Consider the following 20,733-nt stretch of genomic DNA (forward strand, 5'->3'; position numbering starts at 1 on the left):
AAATAATGTTATAACCAATTAATCTTTTATCATTTATTATTAAATATTATGGAATAAAAATTATTTAAGATAAGGGAAAACTACTTCAGATGCAATAAACTTTGAGCGTTAACTCGTTTATATCATTAAACATTCAATTTTATTAATTTTAGCACTATGTTTACTTTTAAGTACAATTGTGTTACTCCTTTGTTAATGACTGACATGCTTACTCTCCAAAACAATGTTTTAGTTTACTTAATCATTAAAATAGTCACATCAAAATGATATCATTTTGGTGAGACAATTACGTCAACAGTGTCATGGCACGCAACTACAATTATTGTCCAATTAAATCATTAACGACATAATTGTACTTAAAAATAAATATTAATGTTAAAATTGATAAAATTAAAAGTTTAACGATAAAAATAAGTTAGCGTTTGAAATTTAATGGTATCTGAATTAATTATCGCTAAAGTTAAATTCATAATAAAAAAAGTTTATTCGGAAATTGGAATCCGAAATTTCACAGAATTAAAAGGCCACGCAACAAGAGCAATGCGTAGTCTTCCAATTTCACCCTACTCCGCCTCCATATTATGCACCAAAAGTAAGCATAAATTTCCTTCCACATTGAAGAAGCACCGAAACCCACAAATCAGAGCTATGAGAGCCGTCGTCCAAAGGGTAGCTTCCGCCAGCGTCGAGGTCAGTGTTTCTCATCGTCACCGTCTTCTTTTTCTTACCGTAAACATCATAACCTTAACCCTTTTTTTCCTAGGTCGATGGCCGCATTGTGTCGGAAATCGGACCTGGTCTCCTCGTTCTCGTCGGACTCCATGATTCAGACACCGAGTCCGATGCCGATTACATGTAACAAAGCGTTTCACTCCATGTCTCCACACTATTCTCATTTTTTTTTTAGAATTTTGTAGTTGTTGATGATGAAGAATGAAATGGATAATCTTTTGTTGCAGTTGTAGAAAGGTTTTGAACATGAGATTGTTCACTAATGAAAGCACTGGCAAAGGATGGGACCAGAATGTAAATTTCTCCCCTTTTTACTTTCCAAATTTCTGCAGTGAATTGAGAAGTCAGGGGACTATCGATTAAATGGGAAAACTGTAATCTTAGACTCTCGTAAAAAATATAATTTAATTTCAGCCCTTCTACCCCTTTGGTATAATGAAAATTTGTACTTTAGGCCAACAAAAATTAATAATTCAATTTGAACCCTTTTTGCACCTTGGTCTAATGAAAAAAAGTTGCATTTTTGGCTTGCTACCAAATCCATTTTAAGTCCTTTTAACACATTTTCTAGTTTTATCTCAACCTTGTCCCCTAACACAAAATTCTTGACATCAGCCCATAGTTTTACGCTGAAGGCTAAAGTTTGTGACTTCAATTTTTGTGGTGATTCTTCAGGTCATGCAACGTGATTATGGAGTTTTGCTAGGTAAATTTGATGCTTAATGGATATATTTTTTTCATTGTTTCTTGCTTTATGAATTCTGAAGTTGTTTGGGGCACTGCAGTGAGTCAATTTACATTGTATGGATTCTTGAAGGGTAACAAACCAGACTTCCATGTTGCAATGCCACCACAGAAAGCTAAGCCTTTCTATGAGTCTTTAATTGAGAAATTCAGAAAAGCTTATAAACCAGATGCAGTAAAAGGTTAATCCCATTTACCCTCCATTCCATCTATTCATTGGTTGATTTGTAAATGATTTTTTGTTCATTCTTTTAAGTAAATTTTATATCATTTGTGAACGCATGCATGTTTAGATTCTAACCTTAGGTCCAGTGTCAATCAAGACTTGAATATGAGCATTTCGATTCTTTCAAAGTATTCGATTAGTTGTTTTCTGAACGATCAAGTAGGTAACTTGAGATGTTGTGTCCATTCCTAGTTTTCTTAGAGTAAAAGATGGTCTCAAACATTGCATAATTCATTTGATTGATGATGACTAATGTGTTTAAAGTTGTTTTGACTCGTTTTGGTCATTTGGTGTAGATGGAATATTTGGAGCGATGATGAAGGTGAGACTTCACACTGTCCCTCTCACCAAAGTTTCAATTCTCTTGCTTTCTTAGTAGAAACGTTATTCAGGGTGTATTTTGACTCGGATCATCATACTTATTTACAGGTTAGTTTGGTCAACGATGGACCAGTAACGATGCAGTTGGATTCATCACAACTATCGAAGTGAGTATCACTAACCTCAGTGGTATCTGTGATTGAGTAATAAACACGGTTATTATCATGCCTAATGCTCACAGTTGAGTTCTACATACTAAAACAAGGTTGAACCATTTCAGGAATACAACTGGAGTGGCAGAAGAATCCTAAATTAGTGGATTGAATACACTATCTTGTTGGCAAATCTTTGTAGAATTTGTCACAATAGATTTTTTTAGATGGCTTCATGGTTGTACACAAGTTTAAGTACAAACCAAATCAAAATCGAACTAAATTCAATAGACCAAAACTGTAAGCAGAACGAGACACTGACTCGAATCAGTTTTTTTTAGGGGGGGGTTTAAGCTCCGGTGGCCTGCTCCTACCAAAGTCGCAATTGCAATGTTTGATGACAATAGAGCTAAGTGCAACCAAATAAGTTCAATGATGTCTTTGTCATTTAAATACAGTATGGCCAAGCAAATTAGTAACGTACTTGCTATGAGGTTGAAATGATCACAGCTGCTGCAAATAGTGATTCTTTTCCAAGAGAATATTTCCCTACAACATGAGATGTACAAATGCACTTGTTTAAGACAACATGCAGCAAATTAGTGTAAGTGTTAACTAAACAAGAACTCGGAGAAAGATGCTAAAATTTCTCTCTATTTGTTATTAATCACATCATGGTTTGTCGTCTGGTCAAGCAATTACCGTCAAAATAATAATCATTAATCCCATCAAATCAGATGTTCTCCCTTCCTCAACACTTAAACCAACCAACACCAGCAGCACCAATCGCACTTTAATGGTCACCTATTTCTAGCCGCGTCCTTGCACTTAAGAAAACCCACCCTGTAATCATTCCATATCGGGTCTCAAGCAGTTAAAGTTTGTTGTTTCTCGTAGCAAAGCTGTTAAAATGTCGGCCCTCGGCCATCCATTTCTTTTCATACTTCACTGTCTCCCAGTTGTTTATAACAACAGATTTTGTGGGAACCGAATCAAGGCTCATTCGAAACAACAAGAAAGAAATGAGCACGGCGAGATTCATCAAGTGTGTTACAGTCGGGGACGGAGCGGTGGGGAAGACTTGCATGCTCATTTCATACACCAGCAACACTTTTCCAACGGTACAGCGATGGGGGAGCTATGGATTATTTTGCATGGTGATTAAAAGTGATGATTAATGAACTGGGTCTTGTTTGTTTCCTTTTTGTGATAGGATTACGTTCCAACAGTGTTTGATAACTTTAGTGCCAATGTGGTGGTCGACGGTAACACAGTGAACCTTGGCCTATGGGACACTGCCGGTGAGTTTTTACAGGAGTTACCGATTGTTCAAATCAATTTTGTGACCTGTGAAATTTCAGGGCAAGAAGATTACAACAGGCTGAGGCCTCTTAGTTATAGAGGAGCTGACGTGTTTTTGCTGGCGTTTTCTCTGATAAGCAAGGCCAGTTATGAAAACATCTACAAAAAGGTTAAGTTTTGGTGCTATAATTCCCAGTTTCTTTTGTTATTTTTCATCGACATTGACATAAAATGCTTTGTTTCATGGCTTACAGTGGATCCCTAAGCTAAGACATTATGCTCCTAATGTACCATTTGTGCTCGTTGGAACCAAACTAGGTAATCTAGTCTATGGTCTATCCCCATCATCATTACACAACAACATCTTGTTGTTGTTTTTCATTTTACTCTCTAATCGAATGCAGATCTGAGAGGTGACAAGCAGTACTCGAAGCCGAAGGATCACCCAGGATCAACAGCAATATCAACTTCTCAGATAAGTTAAATAACATAAATTATCACGACACACAGAGGTTTCCGGTCGAGGCGTAAATGTTCATAGATATTGTTCCAACTAATGCTGAGAATCAACGTGAAAACTGGGTGAGCAGGGAGAGGAGCTGAAGAAGATAATAGGAGCAATTACTTACATTGAATTCATTTCCAAAACACAACAGGTAACCTCAGTGAAATTCAATGGTAATGTAGAATTGGAAGTGTTTAAAAGGCTTGATTTTGCCTTTCTTCTGTTTCTTCAGAACGTGAAGGAAGTGTTCGATGCTGCAATAAAGGTAGCTTTGAGGCCACCAAAACCAAAGAGAAAATCTTGCAGCCGAAGATCATGTACTTTCCTTTGAAAATTGATTATTATTACACTCAAAAACACTTATCAGAAAACCGAAAGAATTTTTTACAAGTTCACATTCACTTTCATTAAAAAAAACATCACATTTTAACGAAAAATAAAATAACAAAAGACCAGTCTTTGAATATAAACCAACTGTAGCTAAATTGTAGAAAGCACCCATATAATCATCTACTGGAAGAAACACTTGCTGTATATGAAGCTTTGCAATAAGGAATGTCATTTTCGAGCTTCGAGCTTCTTCTGCTCCCTCGCTGAAACAAATTCACTATAAATGTTCATCGATCTCGACAACTCAAAAAAAAGTTCGGTAATAACAGCTGCGGCTCCAGATTCTTACCAGCTTTTTCTTCCTCTCGTTTTTTAGTAGCTTCTTCTCTCTGTTGACGAATATGGGCTAGGCGTTCTGTATTACCACAGTTCCGAGTTAATCGTTCTTTCTTTTGTTCTTTTCAAGGAAAATTGGCAGTACGCTAAACCCCACATGATATAATCTCTTATTGCCGCACAAAGCAGAATCATAACATTTGCATGTAGGTTGGTATGTGGAAGCGATTTCATATGATTAAGATTTTAAAAGCTCACAGCGTGTTCATCCCCCCATAGGGAAACATATCTGCTGGGTATAATGCGCAACAACTACAGCCTCTTCAAGCATTTTAACTTTATAACCTACGGAATTCAACTCCTCTAACATCTACCTAACTAGAAAAAAAAAACATATGTGAATTAGCCCTTCAACTGGAGTTGATAGGGGCAATGTATGATTATGTTGCAGTGCTTAAGCCATTCGAGTAACTTTACACGATCAGTAAGCCGTGTGACAAGGGAGGTTAGATAAGAGGTAAAGCAATATCTAGTGGACTTACCCAAGTCTTTCCTTGCTTGTTCTGTTTTCCCCTGCTTTTCTAGCTTTCAAGCTCTTTGGCTTCACCAAATTAGGGTTGTTGACCTCGATCACACCTTGAGTTCCCTTGCGCTTTTGCTATTGGTTGGCAATAAGAAATCTTTCAGATTTCCAAATCATTCACATGCCAAAAAAAAAATTAAAAACCCCGGCATATAGAAACTTGTATATGATAAATTTAGGGTAAAGTACACCCGATATTACTTTATTGAGTCTTCATACTATTAAAAGTTATAAAATAGTTCAACAACTCTATGGAGTTGTTTTGTTGAGTCTGTCGACTATTAAAATTTACAAAACAGTTACTTGATTATTCATTATATTCCAAACTCGTCATATTCTGTTAAAGAATTAACGATCGTCTCAACTAGACATTAACATACTGACTGAGACATGATAGTCGTTTGAGATTATGAGATCAAACTTTATCATATATCAATCATCATATTAACATCCATCTCAGATTATCGTTAATTTTTTAACGAAAAATTATAATTTTAGAACATAATGAATAATTGAGTGGTTATTTTGTAACTTTTAATAATCGAAGGACTCAACAAAGCAACTTTCTATTATTAAGGGACCATTTTATAACTTTTATTAGTTGGAGGACTTAACAAAATAGTACCCTATAATCAAGAGGCCATTTGTGTACTTTACTCAAACTTATTAAAGCTTTTGGCACTTTCTGTTAATTCAGTTAAATTTCTCATGGCATGACGGTTAACAGCAATAAATTAAGTCACATAGAATAATTATTATTTATTATTTTATTTTATATTATTTGAAACTTAAACATTAATATATTTTTTAATTAATATTATAAATATACTTTTTATAGTATTTTATAATTAATATATTTATTATTACTTTTTACTCTTCTTATTTATTAATCTTTTGTTTTAATAAAATAAATTATAATAATATTAGATTATCCCAAAAAAAACTATAAAATTAATATATATTTTTAACTTATATTATAATTAATATTAAAACATACTCATATATTATCTTTGAAACTATATCATAATTAATATATTTGTTGGAAAATAAGAAATATTAATATCGAAGGTTATTGACATGAAAGACTCCATTATCGTAAACATGTGAGCATGTGAAGTCAGTTGTCGTTAATAATTTAACATCTAATGACCAAAATAAAAAACTTACTTAGCAATAGTAACTTCAATGAAAGTTTTTAAATTTCAATGATCAAAATGAAAATGACTTAAAAGCTCAATGACTAATAGTGTAGTTTAGCCAAGATCTTAAGAAGAACACAAAGGTAAACAAAAAATATATGATGCCACATGACATTAGCAAGCCTTCTATATTTAGCCATAGACAATAAGATAAGAAACAATTCTTTGTAAAGGAGCAAACAGTAACAATATATGTCTGTCTTACATGTAATCCTAACCAAGTTCCACAATTCTTCAGAAACACACAAAACACACAATTTTCTTCATTCTCGTTGTTGTTGTTGTTTTCATCACTAAAGATCAACAACACAACTCTATTCTTTACAACTCCCACGGTTTATTTCCAATATCAGACCACTTCCACATATGAACATCATAAAGACTAACCCTTCTCTCCGGTCTCAAGTGAAGAAGACCAGAATGAATAGAATAATGAACAAAACTAGCAAAAATAATATCATCATACACTGTCCCTTAGCACCGGCCTTCTTCATAACCATAGCAACCTTTTTCTGCAAAGAAAAAAAATGAAGAAATTTTCATCAAACTAAATATTCGAGACAAGCTCAAGGCAAAAGCCTGAATATGTTACTTTCAGATCATGGATAGGATTTGCTTTATATCTATGCAATCGCATTGAGGGAATCACCTGAACAAAATCTAATCGGTTTGTCGTGCTGTCCATTTCATTACCTAAATCATCTATTATCCTCTCCTGAAAACCCAAGGGATTCAAATATTAGCGTACGAACATATCGATTGTGATGGCTTTAAAAATTCGGTATATGGTCAACCATAGTGATTGAGGCAGGGGAATTACAGGGAAGATACAAGTACTCACCTGTGCAAGAAGTTCTTCATGTATAGTAAGCCCGACACCTCCTATTCTCTCGACACTAGCACTAAGCTCATCCAACTCCTCATCCTGCTGTCTACAACCATCGATTGAAAAAAAATAAGAAACTAGTAAAATCGGACAGGGAAGCATGTTGATGAAACAAGTTCAGCAAAGAAAACTCTACTTTATGAGAAGCATTTGTCTATCTGATTCCGATGCTATAAAGTCATCATTATCTTCTGCGCTATACAGGTTGGATCTATCTGCCTGATGAGAATTTGGAAGTCTCATCAATTCTCGGTGCATTGCACTTGCAGTATTACCAGTTTCCTTTCTGGCTACTACAGCTTTCTTCACATCTCCCGCCTGATCAAACAAAATACACTCTAACAAAGGATCCATAACCCATAATATTCATCGTGTGTCACAAAACCCAAAATTTTCACCGACCGAAAATCCATCAATTTATAATAACAGGAGAAAGTGGCACCGGACTACATAGCACATAAACATTACTGAAATACTCACTCTTAGATAATATTTAGAAACAATAAAGACGGTACCTGAGTTCGGGCATTGCTGGTCCATCTCCTTCGGCTTTCAAGTTCCACTTCATCAATGCCATACCATGATGGATCCCTAGCTGCCACAGAAATCGCTTTGTCCAATTCATCTACCTTCCTATCAAGAAAGTAATCATGTTAGCAATGTCAAATTGGATAAAAAAATTATTCGATTAATAGATAAACACAACGTAAAACACATCATTCCAACATAGTATTTTTCCCATACCAAAAATACATTCTAAACATAGTGAGAAAACTTAAAATCAAATACCTGCCACTCAATGCTCTCACAATTAGCAAGTAGCTCTTTTGTGAGATGTACTCGTTCTTCGTCGTCAGGACGAATCCTCTCCCATTGGTGAAAACTTGATTGCAATTTATCAATCTGAACCAAAACACCCAAAACATCAACTAATGGAAAATCCCCCAAAAGACAAAAAATGAAAAGATAAGAAAAAAGACCCAACATACAGATTCTTGAATCTCTTCTTTGACGATATAAAATGGATCTTGAGCTTTAGACATGTAGTGAGTAATGGGGATTAACTGTAACCTGAAAACATTCAACGAATAATCCTTTAGCGTTCATTCGGGTAAGAAAGCGAATTCATGAATTTTTCACATGGCATCTTACCCCTGCCACTGATCCAAGATAAACCCAGTAAGGAAAAAGGTGCTTACACTCGAACGGATTGAAGGGACGACAAAACGCGATTTAGGTCTCTGCGATAAGCCCTAAAACAGAGAAAAAGGATTCGTAATTTTGGAATCTGGGCATCTTCCGTCTATTTTCTTCATTTATGGGGCTGTGATTTTTGGGGAGAAAATGATCGTGGCCGTTCAAATAAGCCCATGTTAACCGACCAGTTCAATGAGACGTTATTTTACATAACACCCCCAACTTTTACAAGTTCCTTTCGTCAGTTTAATCATTAAATTAGATGTTAAATGTAGTTCAAGTGTGATTTATATATATTATAATAAATATATTATACAATTAATAATTTAAATTATCTAAACTCAATCCAATTTTAAAATCCAAGTAGTTCGATTAACTAATTAAACTGATCGAAGTCATGAGATCGAGTCTCATGGAGGTCATTTCATAATTTGGAGGTCTCCTACGGAAGCTGCTCTCAACCTAGTGTTGGGGGCAGTCTACTATCTTATATCCCATTACCCCATTACATATGGGAACAAGAGATAACTAGAAGTTATGTTTGATTCAATTAAGTATATTTTAACTATTCAAGTTAGTAGGTTAAATTTTTATACATTATGGATGGTTAAAATAATATATATGATGACAAAATGACCTAATTGATATTTTTGAAGACTCGATTAAAAATATTTAAAATTTTGAGAATCGATTTAAAATATAGATCATAGTTCGAGAATGTTAGTATAGTCGATTTAGAAAAATCAAATATTAGAATTTTTAGAAACTCTTTTAGAAGAAGATTTTAATGTGACATGCCAGTTTTCTTAATGATGATTAACAACAACAATGATACTAAAGAGAATGAATGGAAAGTTATATGATGGTAATGTAAAATTTTAAAAATTGGTAACAAAATTATATGTAGTTAAAGGTTCAGTGACCAATAGATATAGTTTACCCTATTTTTGTATTTTATAACCAGAACTTAAAATAAATCAAAATCCAGTTAGTCTTTCACTGTTTCTCTCCCTCTTTCTGCCACACATCACTTGCAGCAGACAGCAGTCTCGCAGCATTGCAGCAGCCAGCGGATGAAGCACTGCTTCTACTGGTGTACAGCTTTCACTCAAGAATAAGTAAAAACATCAAAAAGCAACAACCTTTCCACATATATATAATGTACTCTTACAATTGCCACTCAACTCGATTCGATTGATAGAGCATAAGTTTTTAATTTTGTGATTTTGGGATCAAGTCTTATGATAGATAATTAATAATTTTATTTATCGAAGGTCTTCTACAAAAATTACTCTCAATCTGACGTTAGGGACAACCTATTATTTACCTCTCCTCATCCTATTAAATATAAAAATAGGATGAATTAATTTTATATGTACATATCTAATTAAAAGTAATTACAAATCTAATGTTGTTCTTCAATTTTTAATTATGATTAAACCCCATCAACCCTTACACAAGAAAGGTTTCTCTTTTGGTTTCTTTTTCAGAGCTTCTCCCTTTTTATGCCAAAGTTGCACCTTAGAAAACCAGTCTCTAAACATGCAGCCATGACATATCTTCTCCTTCATAACTCACTTCCAGTGCAACACATCTAATGTTGTTCTTCAATTTTTAATTATGATTAAACCCCATTAACCATTACACAAACAAGGTTTCTCCTTTGGTTTCTTTTTCAGAACTTCTCCCTTTTTATGCCAAAGTTGCATCTTGGAAAATCAGACTCTAAATATGCAGCTATGAAATATCTTCTCCTTCATAACTCACTTCCAGTGCAAAAACTGAAGCTTTCCTTCACCTTACCGAGAAACCGGTTTTTTTTTTTACTGTTCAATGGGGTGTTTAATCGATCTGAACACGAGCGAGGAGGATGAATTGCCGTCATGCTGTTCTTTATCTCCATCTTCGGTGCTAAGCGCTTCTGGTTTTAGTTCTTCAATTTGTTTAGAGCTTTGGCATGCTTGTGCTGGTCCACTTATATCTTTGCCAAAGAGAGGAAGTTTAGTGGTGTACTTCCCTCAGGGACACTTGGAACAAGTTCCCGGTTTTTCAGGCTTAGCTTCAGTATATGATCTTCCCCCTCATGTGCTTTGTCGGGTTGTTGATGTCAAGCTCCATGTAAGCTTAGCTACATGTTTTTTAAAGGGGAGAGCTTTGAAGTTTGGATTTTTTTTATAATAATTTTGTGGTTTTGTTGGTTTTAATTATTATTTGCTTTTGGTTTTCCATCGCTATGAAAATGTTTGTTTTTGTTGGCAGGCTGAGGGTTCCACGGACGAGGTTTGTGCTCAAGTTTCACTGGTTCCTGAAAATGAGGTGAGCTTTATTCTATTGTTTACCTGATGGTTGTCTTCACCTTAGGTGCTTCATTTTCTTTAACTTGATAGGGATAGGACAATGACATCATTATGAATTAGAAATCATTGTGTGGTGATGAATTTAATCTCTTTTCTTTAAAAAAAATTGATTCATCATTTTGTTGTTTTTTATGTACTTCTCATTTGGTTTCAAGGTGATTTTGAAATTTTGGGTCTGATTTTATGTAAGCTTTGCAATGCAGCAAATTGAGCCGATGTTGCAAAACGGGAAGATGGAGGCAGACGGTGACGAGGAGGATGCCGAAGCAGATATTAAGTCAACCACACCGCACATGTTCTGCAAGACCCTTACCGCTTCTGATACCAGTACTCATGGAGGCATCTCCATTCCTCGTTGAGCTGTTGAAGATTGCTTCACTCCCTTGGTACGCCACTTGCACTCCATTTGATTCTACATTTTTGTTGTTTATTTCTTCTGTATCTCTTTAAAGAATTCGGTATGTTTAGGTGAAGTACTCGTCTGTATAGCCTTTTGAGATTAAGTTGATTGGATCTGTAGGATTATAATAAGCAGAGGCCATCACAGGAGCTTGTTGCAAAAGATCTGCACGGCATGGAATTGAGATTTCCACACATTTTTAGGGGTATGCACTAAATTTAATGGATGATAATTCTGGATCAAAGCCTTGATTAGCTGTTCATTTCTCTTTTTCGGATTGTGCAGGGCAACCACAGAGGCATTTTCTCACTTCTGGATGGAGTGCTTTTGTAAACAAGAAGAAGCTCGTCTCTGGAGATGCTGTGCTTTTTATTAGGTTCGAAGTCGTCCCTTTCTATAAGGCCTAATTAATATCTTATTGGAATCTTGTTTAGTGTTGCTGGCAGGGGTGAGTATGGAGAATTGAGTCTGGGAATCGGAAGAGTAGCCCAAATTAAAAATGGCCTTTCCTTTCCATCTTTGTGTAGCAAGCAATTGAACCACAACACTTTTGTAGATGTGGTCCATGCTGTATCTGTAAAAAGTGTTTTCAGCATTTACTACAGGTGCGTTACTATCTACACCATTCATATATGTGACAATCAATATTCAGAGGACACAATTCGAAAGTGAGTAAAAGAATTTAAAACTATTTTATTGATGTGTAGCAGGGCTAGTTCATTGGAGTTCATATTACCAATCCGTAAATTCCGGAAGAGTCTCGATAGCTCTTTTTCTTTTGGGATGAGGTTCAAAATGCGGTTTGAAATTGAAGATGCAGCAGAACGAAGGTGCGACCTGATTGAACCTGCAACTCTTGAAATTCTATAGTTTTTAGCCTGAAGAGGGTAGACTGACACCACAGTTCTATCAGGGCCTTAATTGCTTTTTCTTTTTTTCTTTGGTAGAAACATAGGAGTCATAATGGGAATTAGCGATTTGGATCCTGTTAGATGGCCTGGTTCAAAATGGAGGTGCTTGTTGGTGTATTTGCATACTTTCTTACTTATGAGAAAATCTTTTACTGGATATATCCTCATTGTTTCCGATTTATCGGACCATTATGGGGCAACCCTTCTGACCAGTTTCTTTCATTCACAATGTCAGAATTCGAACCCCAAGGATCTTATCCTGTTGGACCAACAGGTGGTATTACTAGAGCTAACCTAATTGTTCTTTCTGACTCATTTTCGTAGGTAAGGTGGGATGATATTGACGCCAACAAGCATGGCAGGGTTTCTCCCTGGGAAATAGAACCATCTGATTCTATTTGTAGTTCAAACAACTTGCAGTCACCCGATTCGAAAAGGAATAGGATTGGGTTGCCTTCAGGAGAACCAGAATTTATAGTTCCTGATAGGTTCTGCATTGCTAAATCTCTTTCCTGTGTCATGCAGCTTTATTTGATTTGGTCCTTTCTTCTAACATATGGAATTGGAGCATCCGACTTTACGGAACCTTTCCGGTTTCAGATGGTCTTGCAAGGTCAAGAAATTTTTGTAAGCTCTCCGTATGAAAAAGGCTCAAGTGCGGAAGAGACTCGAGGAAATGAAAGTCCCAGTGTCATCCCTAATGTTGGTCAATTGTTTGGGACTCGAAGTGGATGGTCGTCCTCAACGCAGGGTTATACTACTCATAGTCCTATACAACCATCTGCTGCATTTGCTCAAGTTTCCTCACTGTCTTCGGTATAAATGTTCCAACAAGCAAGCAATCCGATTCAATGGCCCTGAAAATACGTACGAAGTTACTACCAGCTTCAATTGTCGAACATGATTTCGTGGGAGGGATCATGTTACCATGGATTCGTTTTGTCATACTAATGATTCTGTCGTCGATTCACCACCTCTGGCTGCTCAACCTGCGTTCCGGACTAACCGAGAATTAGCTTCCTCGTGTGAAAGTAGCTGCAGACTTTTTGGGTTCTCCTTGACCAAGGGAAGTCTCGATGGTACCAAGGAAGACAACATGGTGCAGGCAACATCATCATCGGGCCATTGTTCTTTTTACCTCGATTCGGAGAAACGTTTCACCCGAAGCCAGCCTCCAGTGGCAATGAACACGGACGGTCTGAAGAAATTGTACTAAGTGGCAACCCTCTATGTTGTCGGACGAATGATTTTCAATATTGCATTGCAGTGTTGTCACGAAATAGGCGATTCACCTCTATGCGATTGTTTCGAGTTAATTTCGGTACTGATAGTTGTTGACATTGTTCTTACAACAAATTCTGCAGCATTGTCACGATAACTACTATATATATCGACGAAGCAGCAGCGGATGCCGCTGCTGTCGAGATGGAAGATGCCTATGGTTGCTGAAGGCTGTATGTGTTTTCTTTTTATTATTTCAAGAATCTAGTAGTTTCAAGACCTTAAACTGAAAACTTGTAATAATTTTATGAAATGCAACTGCCTTGTCATGCCTATGATAAGAAAACCTCGTATTATCAACCTTTAACCTTCATGATGGGATTCCCAACTCCTACTTTCTGCATTTTTATTCCACACTTCCTTTCTGGTTCGATTATAGATCGCTATGCATGCTACAGGGTCCGCACCGGCTCGACTCTCGACTTAGTCCGACTTTTGTGGCTTTCAAATATCAGATCTCAGACAAAGAAAGAAAAAGGAAGAACGTGAAGTCCATAAGAACGTAGGTGGAGTTTTGTGGTAAGTATGTACGCGTTTAAATTTTGATTAATTTAATTTTAAAAAATTTAATATCAAATTCCAGTTAGCATTTAGCACTTAGGATAATATTAGATTAATAGAAAATTATTACTACATTTTTATATATTTTGACGATTCAGTTATAAAATTAATTTAAAATTTCAGTCAGAGTTTTGCCTGTTATAATTAACCTTTACATTAAAGATTATAAGCTGTGAAAACCTCGTCGGTGCCGGTGCCGGCCAAACCCGTTAACCTTTACATCTAATAATTTTTTAAAAATTATTTTATTAATATCTATCACTCATAAAAAGGAACGGGGTTGAGAGGCGCCAACACTACAACGAGAACAACGTGGGAACTAAGTAGGCATGTAAACGAACCGAACGCACATGAACGGAGGTATGTTTATGTTCGTTCATTTAATAAATAAACGAACACAAACATAAACGAACAAAATTTTTTTTATTCATGTTCGTTCATTAAGGAATATAGCTTGTTCATGTTCGTTCATTTAAATAATAAACGAACACGAACGAACGAACATAAACGAAAAACACAAACAAACAAAAACTTATTCGAACACAACAAACGAATGTAAAAAAAGTAAACAACAAGAATAACAACTTAAAATTCATTAATGTAACCTGCAACTTTATAGTTAATTTGTTCGAATACGACAAAAACATACATAAATCATAAATAAGCTATATGAACATAATAAAGTCTTAAAGTTAATTTGTTCAACAAAACAATCTTCTTGAAATCCAAACAACTTCAATAATATTCGTAACATATTCAACTTGCCCTCTGTTTGAACATAAATGAATAAATGAACGAACATAAAACGAACATATAATCGAACGTTCACGAACGTAAATGAACGAACGAGCCCTTTGTTCTTGTTCATTCATTTAATTAAACGAACGTAAAATCTTGTTTATGTTCGTTCATTTAACAAATAAACAAACATAAACGAACTTCTTATCGCACGGTTCATGAACGGTTCGCTGAACGTTCAGTTCATTTATAATAGAATAGAGTATTGGTTCATTGTATTGACCTCTTTGTTAACATTCTCATATGGTATCAATCGCCATAAGATCCTGGAGCCATGTATTTCTTGCTGCGAGACTTGTAGTGTGCATATTAAGCTTGAAAGATAGCTGCTAAACTATTTGGTATGAGGTTCTTGATTGATTAACAGATTCTTTACGTGTTTCTTGTTCTTTTCTCTTCTGGATGTTATGATTCAATGTTCACTAACAATAAAATCATTGTGGTACTTGATGAAACAAATTTCTTGTTGTGGAAACAACAAGTTTTGCTCACGGTGCGTAGTCATAGGCTTGAACGCCTTCTCACCGGTGCAATGCAGTCTCCTCCAGAAATGACAGTTGATGAAGATGGCAGTTTGATTCCAAATGAAGCGTATCATGACTTTGTCGCCCAAGATAGTGCATTAGCGTCGTGGTTACTATCTACTATTAGTCCACACCTCTTGTCACAGTTTGTGGGAGCTGACACAGCCTCATCAATATGGGCTACGGTGTTGCAATATTTTGCAACAAGGTCTTCAACCTCGGTGATGAGTTTACACTGCAAACTTCAATCTCTCAAGAAGGGAGAAGATAGCATGCGAGTTTACATTGCTAAAGTCAAAGAGATTTGTGATGCTTTGGCCTCGTGTGGAAGCCCTATTCCACTTGTAGGACATATTGCCAGTATTTTGAAAGGTCTACCTCGGGAATATCAGCCCTTCATGGCTGTTATTACATCGAGTGGTGATATGCTGCCCTTAGATAAGGTTTGTACTATGTTGATAGATGCAGAAACTCAAATTGCTGGTTTTGCAGCTCAAGAAGAAGTAGTGACGGCTGCGGCTCACGTTGCTCGTGGGGCTGGCATAGGTGATTACACCAAACGGTCTTATTCGAATTATAATAGAGATCATGGATCCACTGCTCGGACAGGTGGCAGGACAGGTGGTCGAGCAGGTCAAGGGCGAGGTAGACCACGGGTCCAATGTCAACTGTGTGGTAAAATTGGGCACTTAGTTGATAGGTGTTGGCACCGTTATGATGAGTCCTTTCAAATAGTTACTAACACTCAGTCAAGGTATGATGAGGAGTCTGCTCAAGCTCACACTGCTGCATATGACAACTGTAATTGTATGTGCACCTTGAGAGGGTCTCGGTTACATGCTTCAACAAGTGCCAATACTTCTACAGCTGAGCAGGATAAGTGGATCATTGACTCTGGAGCCACCCACCATGTTACCCCAGATGCAGATGTGGTAACTCATAAGACTGGATGCAGTGGTCCAGGTAAGTTAATTGTGGGTGATGGTGTCTCGTTATCTGTTGGTTTAGTTGGCAGTACAATCATGAAATCTGCCTCTAGAATACTGCTTGTCAATGATTTACTTCATGTGCCTGGCATAACACAAAATTTGTTGTCTGTATCCAAGTTTGCTAGGGACAACAATGTAGTGTTTGAATTCGATGCACAAGGTTGTTGTGTTCGTGATGCAACTAGTGGAGAGGTGATTCTTCAAGGAAGAATGCAAGATGGACTCTATATATTTCCTAGTACTACTGTCTCAAATGCTTGTAAAAATGCGTGTGTAAATGTTGCTTCAGTTAGTAATGCTTATAACCTTTGGCATAGAAGGTTAGGACATGCAACATATGAAACAGTTGCAAGTGTATGCAAAGCTATGGATGTTCAAGTCAATAAAAATGTGAATAAAGTTTGTGAAGCATGTTGCATTGGTAAGAGCCATAAATTGCCCTTCTGTAACTCTAAAACTGTTTATTCTAAACCTTTTCAAGTAGTTTTCATAGACATTTGGGGACCAGCTCATGTAGCTTCGAATGGTTATCGCTACTACTTGTCCTTTGTTGATGCCTACTCAAGGCACACTTGGGTCTACTTTCTGAAAGATAGGTCACAAGCTCTAAACACATTCAAGGTGTTTCAGCAGATGGTAGCAACTCAGTTTGGGCTGACTGTGAAGGCTGTGCAAAGCGATTGGGGTGGAGAGTATCGCAGCCTGTCAACCATGTTCCTAAGAGAAGGGATTGAGCATCGTGTTACCTGTCCGCATACGTCTGAGCAGAACGGTGTGATCGAGAGGAAGCATCGACATATCATAGAACTCGCCTTGGTTCTGTTAGCTCAAGCTACTATGCCATTGCGTTATTGGTACTATGCAGCTACTACTGCGGTGTTCCTCATCAATCGACTCCCTACTAGAGTTTTAGAAGGGCTGTCACCCTATGAAAAGTTGTTTGAAAAGAAACCGGATTATGATTTTATGAAAGTTTTTGGGTGCAAATGCTTTCCTCATCTACGGGTGTTTCAGCAGCAGAAGCTCGAGTTCCGTTCACAGCCTTGCACGTTCCTTGGCTATAGCCCTCAACACAAAGGCTATATGTGTCTAGCAACTAGTGGACGTATATATATTTCCAGACATGTTGTCTTTGATGAGTTTACTTTTCCATTTGCAGGCATTGGAGAGTCGAGTAACATGAGTCAAGTCAACAAACGAAAATCTACTGAACTTGAAATTGTTGCTGACATGAGACAATTGAGTGGTAACACAGTTGGTTCGAGTCTAAGAACAGATTCTGCTGATAAGGATGTGGCTGGATTGTCTGAAACAGTTCCACAAGAAATGATTGGTGCAAATGAAGATGTTATGCATGGAAATTCTGGTCATGTGGATCAGGATTTATCTGATCATGGTGAGTCTTCACTCGAAATTGCTGCTCGTGAAGATGTGCATGTAGGAGGTGCCACAGCTGAAGTTATTGAGTCAGCAGATCTGAGGCAACCTGTGGCAACAGCTGATCTCGTTGACAATGCTACCTCCTCGAGTGATGGCAATGGTGTTGGTGTGGTTAACCGCTATTCGATGATGACGAGGAGTAAGTGTGGTGTATTTAAGCCTAAATTGTATGTGGCTAGTTATGCTGACATGGAACCCCTTAATGTTCATGAAGCAATTCAATCACCTCACTGGAGAACAGCAGTGCTTGCTGAGTTAGAGGCGTTAAGGAAAAATGGTACGTGGATATTAGTTAAGTTACCTGAAGAACGCTCGGTCGTAGGGTGCAAGTGGCTCTTCAAGTTGAAGAAGAATCCCGATGGCTCTATTAGCAGGTATAAAGCGCGGTTAGTAGCCAAAGGATTCTCTCAAATGCCAGGGCACGATTTTGGAGAGACGTTCAGTCCAGTCGTTAGATTTACGACGTTGAATGTGGTCCTTTCTCTGGCTGTTACCAATGGCTGGCAATTACGTCAGGTGGACGTGAACAATGCTTTCATGCATGGTGACTTGCATGAAGAAGTGTACATGCAGTAGCCACCAGGTTTCGAGCAAGTGGCTGTAGATGGTAGTCCCTTGGTGTGCAGGTTAGAAAAGGCTCTGTATGGTTTACGCCAAGCCCCTCGGAATTGGCATGACAAATTGAAAAATTGTCTTCTCAAAATTGGTTTTAAAGAGTCTTCAGCTGACACCTCGCTGTTTGTCTGCTGGAAAGAGGGTAACTGTGTTTACATACTTGTGTATGTAGATGATATTGTGTTGATTGGGAATTCAAATGAACAGATTGAAGAAGTGGTGAAAATTCTTGGGAAAGAATTTGCCTTGAAAGATCTTGGTGACTTGCTTTATTTTTGGGCATAGAAGTTAAACGTTCTGGCAGTTCGTTGATTCTCAACCAAAGGAAGTTCATTCTAGAGTTGCTAATGAAGACAAATATGAGCACTGCTAATCCTGCTTCTACACCAATGCTCGCATCTGCCAAGTTGAGTCATGATGCAGGGACATTGCTACCAGATGCATATGAATATCGAAGCATTGTAGGTGTGTTGTTGTATGCGTGTCACACTCGCCCGGACATAACCTTTAGTGTTAACAAAGCAGCACATTACATGCATGCTCCGAGACAAGAGCATCTTGCTGCTGTTAAAAGGATCTTAAGGTATTTGGTGGGAACAATTAACCATGGCTTGGTCATTGCACCAGCTGTAGCAGGTTTTAATATAGTAGCCTTTGCTGATGCTGACTGGGCTGCAAGTGCTGATGATCGCAAGTCGATCTCAGGTTACTGCGTGTATGTTGGTGACAATATCGTGATGTGGAACTCCAAGAAACAAAAATCAGTGTCCAGATCAACTATGGAAGCTGAGTATAGAAGTGTAGTAGACGTTACTGCTGAGACAACATGGGTGGATTCTCTTCTAAATGACTTAGGCGTTGCAAGGCAGAAAACTCCAATAGTTTGGTGTGATAACAGCAGTGCTGTAGCCATGACAGCAAACCCAGTTTACCATGCCAAGAGTAAGCATGTTGAACTTGATGTTCACTTTGTTCGAGAGAAAGTAGCATTGAAGCAAGTGTTGATTAACTATGTGACTAGAAGTCATCAGGTTGCTGATGGATTTACTAAGCCACTAGCTGCTGCTCGGTTTGAGGTGTTTAAAGCCAATGTGAATGTGCAGTCTTTTCTTTGGAGGGAAGAAGAAGAAGCTGGGAGAATGTTAAATGATGAAGTTGCTTAGCTGATGGGCGTTATAATTAGTTGTGTAGTTAGCAAGTTGTTAGAATGGTGGTTAGTTGTTATGTTAGTTACCAAGCAGTTACTTGGTTATAAGCTGGCTGTAAACACGTGTATAAATAGCAGTATGCTTTTAGCTCAATAATAGAATAGAGTATTGGTTCATTGTATTGACCTCTTTGTTAACATTATCATAATTTACAGGCCTAGAACTGAGAAGACAACCACAGTTTGAAAATAAATTTTCTCATAAAAAACATTTTTGATTTTATTTATTTTATTTGAAAAATCTTTTTTTTAAGAAGTTACAATGTTAAAAAAAACTCACCAATAATAGATAATATTTTTTAACGAATATCACATAACAAATCGATATTAAAATAATTATGGAATAAAATATTAAATAAACACATTTTAACAAAAAAATTATATATTTAAATAAAAATATATTGATTAAACATTTATTTTAAAATAAAGCATATTAATTATTTAAAAATATTAAAACAATTTTAATGGTTCATGACCCATGAGTCCAACCACGTGATTAACGATTTTAACGGTGTAAATCTAGAAAAATAAATTACAAGTGTATGATAATTAATATATATTATTTTTGTTTAAAAAGTGAATAAAACAAAATTCCACATCATCTGGGCCCCTGACAGTGCGTTTGAGTCCCACCAATGACCTCGTTCGATCACATTTAACACGTAACTAAAACTTGATAGGTTCGGGTTAAAGGCCACGTATCATCCCATGACAAAACTAAACTCGTACGAACAGCCGAAGATCTTTGAGTGATCTAATGCGTGACGTCATCTTACATTTTGTTAGCATGCTTGCTCACGTGTCTTTTCATACCCATTTTAAATAAATATTTGTGGAAACTACCTATTTTGTACCCCAATTTTTTCGGTACGTTTTTTATCATCCAATTAGTATTTTTAATAAAAGTATATTTATTTTGATAATTCGTTGTTAGATTTAACGGTTTTTTTAATAAAAATGATGATGTGATATAGTATTATAACAAAAGACATTTGTCCTCAAGAAACATGTTAATTTATATTTCTCTTCGTCCCATCTTAAATTTATTTTCTTAAAAGATTAAAATCGTATGAACAATCTATAGATATAAATTTAAGTACGTTTTTACATCTAATAACTTATTTTTTATGATTCGAA

At 36.6% G+C, this 20,733-nt stretch overlaps 3 protein-coding genes and 1 long non-coding RNA gene across 5 annotated transcripts; 2 read left to right on the forward strand and 2 right to left on the reverse strand.

Annotated features, from left to right (window-relative positions):
* Positions 1 to 524: 524 nt before the first annotated feature.
* LOC120205819 (D-aminoacyl-tRNA deacylase) lies at positions 525 to 2,608 on the forward strand. The gene is made up of 8 exons (XM_039205614.1): positions 525 to 690; positions 764 to 855; positions 960 to 1,026; positions 1,408 to 1,438; positions 1,518 to 1,658; positions 1,999 to 2,024; positions 2,132 to 2,190; positions 2,304 to 2,608. The coding sequence occupies exons 1-8, from the start codon at positions 541 to 543 to the stop codon at positions 2,332 to 2,334; spliced, it is 597 nt and encodes a 198-aa protein (XP_039061545.1). The 5' UTR covers positions 525 to 540; the 3' UTR covers positions 2,335 to 2,608.
* A 511-nt stretch (positions 2,609 to 3,119) lies between these two features.
* LOC120205874 (rac-like GTP-binding protein RAC13) lies at positions 3,120 to 3,961 on the forward strand. Its single transcript, XM_039205652.1, has 5 exons — positions 3,120 to 3,296; positions 3,389 to 3,476; positions 3,537 to 3,646; positions 3,732 to 3,795; positions 3,882 to 3,961. Exons 1-5 carry the CDS (start codon positions 3,198 to 3,200, stop codon positions 3,959 to 3,961), a joined length of 441 nt encoding a protein of 146 aa, XP_039061583.1. The 5' UTR covers positions 3,120 to 3,197.
* Positions 3,962 to 4,444: 483 nt separating this feature from the next.
* LOC120205820 lies at positions 4,445 to 4,759 on the reverse strand. Its single transcript, XR_005524061.1, has 2 exons — positions 4,662 to 4,759; positions 4,445 to 4,575 (listed from the first exon to the last, which is right to left on the reverse strand). It is a non-coding gene; the product is annotated as an uncharacterized LOC120205820 (long non-coding RNA).
* A 1,817-nt stretch (positions 4,760 to 6,576) lies between these two features.
* LOC120205822 (syntaxin-61-like) lies at positions 6,577 to 8,609 on the reverse strand. Of its 2 annotated transcripts, none has more exons than XM_039205616.1 (8): positions 8,516 to 8,609; positions 8,306 to 8,387; positions 8,106 to 8,219; positions 7,832 to 7,945; positions 7,453 to 7,634; positions 7,272 to 7,362; positions 7,080 to 7,145; positions 6,577 to 6,942 (listed from the first exon to the last, which is right to left on the reverse strand). In XM_039205616.1, exons 2-8 carry the CDS (start codon positions 8,357 to 8,359, stop codon positions 6,832 to 6,834), a joined length of 732 nt encoding a protein of 243 aa, XP_039061547.1. In that variant the 5' UTR covers positions 8,360 to 8,387; positions 8,516 to 8,609; the 3' UTR covers positions 6,577 to 6,831. The 2 variants fall into 2 exon arrangements, with proteins under 2 accessions (XP_039061547.1, XP_039061546.1); XM_039205615.1 differs by lacking the exon at positions 8,516 to 8,609 and adding an exon at positions 8,469 to 8,502.
* Positions 8,610 to 20,733: the final 12,124 nt, after the last annotated feature.

Source organism: Hibiscus syriacus, unplaced genomic scaffold, assembly GCF_006381635.1.
Source record: "Hibiscus syriacus cultivar Baekdansim isolate YM2019G1 unplaced genomic scaffold, ASM638163v2 tig00013285_pilon, whole genome shotgun sequence".
NCBI classification, from domain to species: domain Eukaryota; kingdom Viridiplantae; phylum Streptophyta; class Magnoliopsida; order Malvales; family Malvaceae; genus Hibiscus; species Hibiscus syriacus.

Coding starts and splice junctions, on each gene's coding strand:
- LOC120205819 (XM_039205614.1), top strand. CDS start 541: ATGCGTAGTCTTCCAATTTCACCCTACTCCGCCTCCATATTATGCACC. Junction 856..959: donor GAGTCCGATGCCGATTACAT/GTAACAAAGCGT, acceptor CTTTTGTTGCAG/TTGTAGAAAGGTTTTGAACA. Junction 1,659..1,998: donor TAAACCAGATGCAGTAAAAG/GTTAATCCCATT, acceptor CATTTGGTGTAG/ATGGAATATTTGGAGCGATG.
- LOC120205874 (XM_039205652.1), top strand. CDS start 3,198: ATGAGCACGGCGAGATTCATCAAGTGTGTTACAGTCGGGGACGGAGCG. Junction 3,647..3,731: donor ATGAAAACATCTACAAAAAG/GTTAAGTTTTGG, acceptor CATGGCTTACAG/TGGATCCCTAAGCTAAGACA. Junction 3,796..3,881: donor GCTCGTTGGAACCAAACTAG/GTAATCTAGTCT, acceptor AATCGAATGCAG/ATCTGAGAGGTGACAAGCAG.
- LOC120205822 (XM_039205616.1), bottom strand. CDS start 8,359: ATGTCTAAAGCTCAAGATCCATTTTATATCGTCAAAGAAGAGATTCAA. Junction 7,946..8,105: donor GTGAGAGCATTGAGTGGCAG/GTATTTGATTTT, acceptor CTTGATAGGAAG/GTAGATGAATTGGACAAAGC. Junction 6,943..7,079: donor ACCGATTAGATTTTGTTCAG/GTGATTCCCTCA, acceptor TTTTCTTTGCAG/AAAAAGGTTGCTATGGTTAT.